Below are 8,657 nucleotides of genomic sequence, written 5' to 3'. Positions count from 1 at the left end.
ACTCTCGTGCGTGTGTGCCACCTCCACTCCCCTCCCAGGCCTTCCACCCCGGGCCACTAGAGCGCCTCCCCAGCTTTCTGGATCTCCGCGTCTCGGGTCTCGGTCTGGGTCCCCATCCCTGAACTTGAGCCCGCCTCCGACAGACGCCGCAAGGGTCCAGCCGACCCGGCAGCCTCCGTCACTAGACAGCCAAACCAAGACGTCAGCCCACAATGCACCGGGCGGGCCGGGAAAGACGCGCCGGGGAGGGAACCCGGGAACACAAGCCCGAGTGCCGCGCGGGAGGAGGGAGGGAGGAGGGAGGAGGAGAAAGAAGGGCCCAACTGTAGGAGCGCAGCGGAGCATTACCTCATCCCGTGAGCCTCCGCGGGCCCAGAGAAGAATCTTCTAGGGTGAGGTCTCCATGGCGACAGGCGGGCCCGCCCCCCTGAGAGCGACGCAAGCCAATGGGAAGGCCTTGGGGTGACATCATGGGCTATTTTTAGGGGTTGACTGGTAGCAGATAAGTGTTGAGCTCAGGCTGGATAAGGACTCAGAGTTGCACTGAGTGTGGCAGAGACGACCTGGTAGGAACGCGCTCAAACAGAAAGGCAGACAGAGAGACGGACGGACGGACTCGGTCAACCTGGACGGCCGCGGACTCCGGGCTGCTCATCTGTTTGTCTTCATTTTCTCACCGACTCCTTGGATCCAGCGCCCGCGGTTCCAGCATCGGTGTTTTGGGGAGCACTTCGAGAGTTCCTTCTCCCGCCTTCCCCGGAGAAGAAGCTCCCAAGTCTCGGCGCTGCTGACAGCATCGAGAGCGGCGCCTGCCCGCGCGAGGAAATAGGCGAGCGGCTACGCCGGCCAGCAACTTTCCTGACCCAGAAGACAGGGAACAAGTGGCCCGGAGCGAACTTTTGCAAACCTTTGCTGCGCCTTAGGCTGCCACCGAGACCGTAAAAGAAAAGGGAGAAGAGGAACCTACACTCAGCCAGGCTCGCACAGGCGACTGAAGTTGGGCGAGCGCTAGCCGCGGCCGCCGAGCGTCCCCCTCCCCCTCGCCGCGGAGGAGGGGACAGTTGTCGGAGTCCGGGGCGGCGGAGCCCGATCGCGGGCTTCCACCGAGAGTTCCCTGACGACTGGTTCTCGCCGCCGGAGAGTCGCTGTCGCTGGAGCTGGTCCGCAGTCCCCGAGGAACCGCTGCCATCCGAGAGCGCTCGGTGAGTGACCGCGACTTTTCAAAGCCCGGCGGCAGCGCGCGGGAGTCGACCAACGTGAGCGCAGGCGGTTTCTTAACCCTGCTCTCCCTGGAGCGAGCTGGGGAAGAGGGCGCAGGGGGGAGCATCGCCGACCGGAGCGCGCGCTCTTAGACAAACTTTACTTGTCACCGAAGCAGGGACGCACGGGTGTCCCCCGCTCCCCAGCGCGCTGTTGCGGCCCCGAAACTTCAGCGCACAGCCCAGGCCAACCCCGCGTGAACTGACCGACCGTTCTATGACTGCAAAGATGGAAACGACCTTCTACGACGATGCCCTCAACGCCTCGTTCCTCCAGTCCGAGAGCGGCGCCTACGGCTACAGTAACCCTAAGATCCTGAAACAGAGCATGACCTTGAACCTGGCCGACCCGGTGGGCAATCTGAAGCCGCACCTCCGCGCCAAGAACTCGGACCTCCTCACGTCGCCCGACGTTGGGCTGCTTAAGCTGGCGTCGCCCGAACTGGAGCGCTTGATCATCCAGTCCAGCAATGGACATATCACCACCACGCCGACCCCCACCCAGTTCTTGTGCCCCAAGAACGTGACCGACGAGCAGGAGGGCTTCGCAGAGGGCTTCGTGCGCGCCCTGGCCGAACTGCATAGCCAGAACACGCTGCCCAGCGTCACGTCCGCGGCACAGCCGGTCAGCGGGGCGGGCATGGTGGCTCCCGCGGTGGCATCGGTAGCCGGCGCTGGCGGTGGCGGCGGCTACAGCGCCAGCCTGCACAGCGAGCCTCCGGTCTACGCCAACCTCAGCAACTTCAACCCGGGTGCGCTGAGCAGCGGCGGGGCGCCCTCCTACGGCGCGGCCGGGCTGGCTTTTCCGTCGCAGCCCCAGCAGCAGCAGCAGCCGCCTCAGCCGCCGCACCACTTGCCCCAACAGATCCCGGTGCAGCACCCCCGGCTGCAGGCCCTGAAGGAAGAGCCACAGACGGTGCCCGAGATGCCGGGAGAGACCCCGCCCCTGTCCCCCATCGACATGGAGTCTCAGGAGCGGATCAAGGCGGAGAGGAAGCGCATGAGGAACCGCATCGCTGCCTCCAAGTGCCGGAAAAGGAAGCTGGAGAGGATCGCCCGACTAGAGGAAAAAGTGAAAACCTTGAAAGCGCAAAACTCGGAGCTGGCGTCCACGGCCAACATGCTCAGGGAACAGGTGGCACAGCTTAAACAGAAAGTCATGAACCACGTTAACAGTGGGTGCCAGCTCATGCTAACGCAGCAGTTGCAAACGTTTTGAGGACAGACTGTAAGGGCTGAGGGGTAATGGAAGAAAAAAATATCAGAGACAGACTTGAGAACTTGACTGGTTACGAAAGAAAAACAAAAGTGCCCGAGTACCGAAGCCAAGGGTACACAAGATGGACTGGGTTGCGTCCTGACGGCGCCCCCAGTGTGTTGGAGTGGGAAGGACGTGGCGCGCCTTGCCTTGGCGCGGAGCCAGAGAGCAGCGGCCTATTGGCTGACAGGCCTGGCGTATGGGCTGTGCCCGCGCGACCAGAGCGATGGACTTTTCGTTAACATTGACCAAGAACTGCATGGACCTAACATTCGATCTCATTCAGTATTAAAAGGGGGGTGGGGGGTTACAAACTGCAAACTGTAGATTGCTTCTGTAGTGCTCCTTAAGAACACAAAGCAGGGAGGGCTAGGGAGGGGAGGGAGGCTCGTGAATGCCAGGCTAGACCGCAGATGAACTTCCCTGGCCTGCCTCCCTCGACTGTGTATGTACATATATATTTTTTTTAATTTGATGAAAGCTGATTACTGTCAATAAACAGCTTCCTGCCTTTGTAAGTTATTCCATGTTTGTTTGTTTGGGTGTCCTGCCCAGTGTTGTTTGTAAATAAGAGATTTGAAGCGTTCTGAGTTTACCATTTGTAATAAAGTATATAATTTTTTTTATGTTTTGTTTCTGAAAATTTCCAGAAAGGATATTTAAGAAAATACAATAAAGTATTGAAAAGTAGCCCCCAACCTCTTGGCTGCACTATGAATAGATAATGGTAGCTAGATGGAGTAACAGCTGAGTGTCAGATCTAGCGTAAAAGCTGTGTTCTCTGTTTGATTGTAGAAATAGATGCCCTGCATGCTTTCATTCCCCCCCCCCCAGCAACTCCTGAGTCCAGACTGTTAACCAGAAGATGGTATGGTGTTTCTAGAGGCTGGAAGACAGGGATGGTGCAAGGGAGGGGACGACCCACTGGGAAAGCAGACACCAGTTTAGAGCTGGAACTGTTCAAGAGGCATGTGCTGTGCTCATTTATAATCCTAGTAGAGGTTTAGCAATAGCTGCTTCTTCTCAAAGCAGGAACCCATGGAAGTTTTTACAGATGTCTCCTTCCAACCTGGACTCCGACAACTCCGAGAGAAAGATGGCCTTTGCTTGTGCATATTTATAACAGCATTCTTGTTGCAATAAATGTATTCAAATAACGGTTTAGAAAATCTTGAATTCCTTTCCCTTTGCTACCTTTTTATTCCTGAACCAAATACTGAAGGTTTCCCAGCGTCTGGGGTTAGCATCACTGCACTCTAAAGCTAGTAAATTTAGAGGCAAAGAGTTTAGGAAGAGTCAAACTAGAAGTGGGCCCTGGTGGACTATTCTCCCAACCCTCCCTTCTCCATCCCCTTTTGTCAACCCCTATCCCCATCTCTCCCCCCAAACCAGGGAAGTGACCAGGGTACCAAGCCCATATTTATTTTTTTAAACTTATTTCAAAATAATCTGACTTAAATAATTACAGAGCCAATCTAGGAAGATGCCATCATAAATCCTGTGGGGGCAGATTCACAAGAGAAATGCCCCCCCACCAACACTGATTATATAGCACATCTGTAATCTCAGCTCTGGGGAGACTGAAAACTTGAATTGTGTCTACAGATACAACAGGTTATCAACAAGTGTGTATTTAACAAGGGGACATTTTTTGCCAGGTTCCTTCTCATCCCACGAGCTGCTGTAATTATCAAGCAGCAAAAGCAATTTGACATCCAGAAACACCTCACAGAGGACTCAGCCTGGCTCTTGGCTCATTAGCAGTGTTCCAGTATGCAACAGGTCTGGGAGTGCCTGTGGCAGTAAATCCAAACACAGTTTCTCTGGCGCACATTTAGGTCTGCAGGGGCCTGGACAGGCTGCTTGGGTGTCAGACATACTCCGTTGTAATAATACTCCTGGAACAAAGAGTTACTGGGAGCCAAGGCACTTTCGCCACACAGTGAATTTGCTGATGTCAGCAACCCGGAAGGTGAGTTGATCTTTGACCATATTAGGAGTAGCAGAGGGACAATAAAGCACTTGAGGGTGTGGTTCTGTGGAAGCTAAACAAGTGCAAAGTAGATCAGTACACAGGCTGAGAAACTGATAACCAGAGTGCTAGACTAGGCCCAGACAGCACAACTCAGAAATGCCACACCACTCTGAAGCTGACTTGAGGAGGGGGGAAAAAAAGGAAAAGAAAAAAGGCCTCAAGCTTATTCCTGTTCTTGTCCCTTTCAACTAATATTTTAAGTTACATTCCTGAAATTCTAACTATTCTAACCCAAAGAGATTCAAGAAAAACATAATGACAACAGAGGAAACAAAACAATGGTATCCTGTAAACTTCAAAAGAGGAGAATTAGCTAATTACTGCAGACATAGTTCAATTATGGACTTTCAGTGTGTCAGACTTTAGGTAGCACTCAGGATGAAGAAAATGGCATATAAAGTCACTAATCCTTTCTTAGTTACGTATATAAGTATGTATAATTCATAGATTATTCACCGTTGTGACAGAGGGTTTGTATAATCGTTAGGAATGTCCACACGGAAATAGTATTATTTTTTATTTTACCTTCCAAGAGCTCTGTGGTAAAATGAGCCAATCAATACTACATGTTCACCATCAGAAGTTGGTTTGTGTGAGTCTGGGTCTCTGGGCATTTCAGACTCCAAACTTGTGGTCCCCTTATCCCACTCCTCTTCCGGCCAGCCTTGCATTCCCCTTCAAGCGATCACTCTTGCCTAAGTTCTCTAAGGTTACTTGGTGTCCTGGTTTGAGCTCATGCTTGGATTTCTTTCCACAATGGATTACGATCGCCAAGTGTAGCCAGAATAAATACTTTTCCTCCCTAAAATTTCTTGTTTATGCGCAGTGGTGTTTTGTCACAGCATCAGAAAGGTAACTAGAGCTTAAATTTGGCTTAATGGCACCTTCTCTATAAAATGTTCCTTGATGGTTCCATGTTCCTGTGGAGTGAAGAATCCCCCTTGTAGCATCATAACACCTATGAAAACGTGAGCATTGGTGAATGTCTGCATCAAGGCTAAAACTCTATCCTGCTAATCAGAGGATTCTCGGGTTCCTACTATGGGGCCTGGCGCATAATGGGCCGACACAAAATAACGTTTGATAACCGAGTAAACAAAACTGAAGGTCTTTCTTCAACTTTATTCCCGAACTTAATTATTCTAATGGGATATATTTTATCCATGCTCTGTTGTATAATACAAGGTGGATCAAAGCTAGCCCCCCCAAAGTCAAACTTAGCCCACAACAAAGTTCTAACACTTGCTTCTCAACTCGTGTTCCTTGAAGAATTAGGCTGTCAGCCTGGTCATACCAGATGCCATACAGAGCAACCCCTCCTGCCTTCACTAATGCAAGGGGTCATCTTGTATAAAATCCATCTATCTGAAACATTAGGTGTGGCAGTGGAGGTTGGGAAGGACCAGGCAAGCACAGAAAGTAGTTCCAAGTGTGACTTTAGTAGAAACAACTAACTTCGTTGGTCGTGACAAAGGAGACTTTCTGCACTTGGATGCATGGCTGGGGTCTATCTAGAGGTAATATTCAGTATTTGCTTGCTGAGACAAGAGTCACACTGATCATTCAACACACGCGTCCTTTGTTGTCAGAAAAGAACTGTACTGACTACGCAGAGAAGGAAAGAATGCTTTTCAACCTAGCCGCCCTTTCCCTCCATTATCCACTCTGGGCTGGATCAGTCTTCCAGAGGAGGAGAAGAGAAGCCGAGAAGGGCACAGAAGTAAAAGTACTTCTTACCTGTGGCAAACAGATTCAGTTCTTTGGTTTTGAACTCTCAAGACATCCTAGATAAGGCAGCCACTGGGCCTGGATCTCTTTAAGGCCCTATCAGGCTATGAGGTAACATTGAGAATGCCGCCACCTTTGTTTGCAAGGAACTCACTCTGGGAAAAGGGCGCAGGGGATAAAGCAGACACTATTCGAGCGGTACACAACGCATGCTCTAAGAAAGCAATGGCAGGAGAGGGGCGAAGAAGCCATTGTAAAGAAAGATCTCACAGAAGTGACATTTGGACCAATCCAGGCAGAGAAGTGTATCTTCAAAGCACAAAAGCAGCACGATAGAGCACCATGCGATGGGGGTGTGGGATCTGTTTGAAGAGGTCAGAAAGCAAACTGTGCAAAGAAAAGCAGGGGATGAAATGGGAGTGAGTTAGGGTCAGCTTATGTCGTGGCACCCAGTCCACGCTGTGTTGGGGTTAATGGGGAAATGCAGAGGGATGTGAAGCTGAGAAGGGACATTATCAATATTGGAAACACGTATACTGCAAGGACTCATGGGTAGGGAAGAGGCTAGATAAAGGAAATAATAACAAAAAGGTTTACTTGAGAGGACAAACTGGGCAGATGATGTCTTGGTCCCAGCTACATCATTCACTTTTCTTGTTCTTCAGTCACCCGGCAGATTAAACATAAAGGGTTCTGTCAAGAGGCCCCTCACCCTTGCTGTTTTCTCTGCTTGTCTTCGTCTCCAATGTCAGTTTGACCTCTCGGAGGAAAGTCATCTTTCAGATACTTCCTGAAATACACAGGAAAGAAATGGAGTTGCAACATCTAGGCCAGGCCACCAGGGTGAGAACTCAGAGTGGGTCCTCGAGGGAGCAGGATACAGCCTGACTTTGTCTAGCCACCCAGAACTGACCAAAGTTATCCGAACTCTTTGCAGCACTGGCAAAGAGGCCAACAATTTTATGAATGTCACGGGAATTTGAATGTCTTACATCCACACACCACTTGTTTTCCTCGACAAGTAACACGGCGTGCCTGTTCCGTGTGAGGCACGGAGAGCACGGTGGGGAGGGAGATTGCTAAGAGATTTTAGCAATCTCTTGGATTTTATAATCTAATAAGAAAGATCACAATAAGGAAAGCAGGCAAGGAAGTGCGTGGTTGTATATGGACCGGTTCGGCGAAGAACTGGATGCTAGTGACTAGAAAGACAATTTAGATCGAGTAGGGAGCAGAGATGGTGGGAGAGGAACCTGAGCTAAGGATTCTCAGATGACGAAGAGCTGGGCAGGTGGAGAACAGAAAGGCAGACTTAGGTAAGTCCGAAGAGAGGGGCAGCCTGGGAGACGGCTGTGGAAAGGCTGCAGCACTCTGTGGGCTACGACAGAGCCTAGGTCACTGGAGTGAAGCGAGCAAACGGGAGCATGGAGAACAGCGGCATCTCTACTGGACAGTCCCAAATACGTCTATCTTAATATGTTCTCCCCACTTTCCTGGGTACCAATCAGAGTTCCAGTTCATGAGACTAGAAGCCAAAGCTCCCAGCGAACGCTGAGTGCTGCTGTTGAGGCCACGTGTCCAATCACAATTCTGGGGCAGTGATTCTGTTGCGAGGCCTCAACAATCCTACTCTTTTCCTGTTTTGTGATGGGCATCAGATGACCCCGTGTCCTTGGATCCTTCACTGAGCACACACGCTTAGTTCTCCACGGAGGACCCCGAGGAGCAGAATAACTCTTCAGAAGGTTCTCCGATGTGCATAACATCTGAGCAAAGGTAACCAGATAGTCTCCCGAGAGATTCTGTCCGTGTCTCAGCAGCGTCCAATGAACTTCCTATGCCCTGCTGCAAACCCTCCCTTCCTGGAGGGAACGGAATACCCAGTGCTGCGAAGCCCTGGCGGTTTCTTGCTATGTAAACTTCCTTAGTGAACGGCCCAGCAAAGCCTTTGCTTGAGAGCTCACTCATTGTTGCTTCAGAAAATTGGGTTATCAGATCATTGATTAAGTTTCTGCCTTCGTAGGCTGTGGGTGCTTCTGAGCCACCTGGATAGAATTTGGATATTTCTCAAATCTCAGCGCCATCTGTCTCTCAGCTCCTACCGATGGCTAATCTCCAGAATGTATTAATTCAGTTTGGGAAGAACTTTGACCTACCTTATCTCAAATCCTACAAGAAGGTGGGCAGACCGCTGAGTTGTGATATAATTGATCTTTATACTAGTTAGGCTGCTTACAGGGACTAGAACAGAAGAGAAAATTTCAATAGGTATCCAAATAGGAAACAGGTCCAGAGATGGCAAACATAGTAGTTTGGCAGTATCATGGTCCAGCTATCTTTGATTTCTTTATTTTACTGTGCTCGGTGTACCAGGGGA

General features: G+C 50.7%; 1 protein-coding gene across 1 annotated transcript; it reads left to right on the top strand.

Moving 5' to 3' along the window:
- Nucleotides 1–395: 395 nt before the first annotated feature.
- Jun (Jun proto-oncogene, AP-1 transcription factor subunit) lies at nucleotides 396–3,143 on the top strand. Its single transcript, XM_005352744.3, has one exon. It carries the CDS (start codon nucleotides 1,477–1,479, stop codon nucleotides 2,476–2,478), a length of 1,002 nt encoding a protein of 333 aa, XP_005352801.1. The 5' UTR covers nucleotides 396–1,476; the 3' UTR covers nucleotides 2,479–3,143.
- The last annotated feature ends 5,514 nt before the right edge of the window (nucleotides 3,144–8,657 follow it).

This window comes from Microtus ochrogaster, chromosome 10 (genome assembly GCF_000317375.1).
Source record: "Microtus ochrogaster isolate Prairie Vole_2 chromosome 10, MicOch1.0, whole genome shotgun sequence".
Taxonomy (NCBI): Eukaryota; Metazoa; Chordata; class Mammalia; order Rodentia; family Cricetidae; genus Microtus; species Microtus ochrogaster.
This window is presented reverse-complemented; position numbering and strand designations above follow the sequence as displayed.

Coding starts and splice junctions, on each gene's coding strand:
- Jun (XM_005352744.3), top strand. CDS start 1,477: ATGACTGCAAAGATGGAAACGACCTTCTACGACGATGCCCTCAACGCC.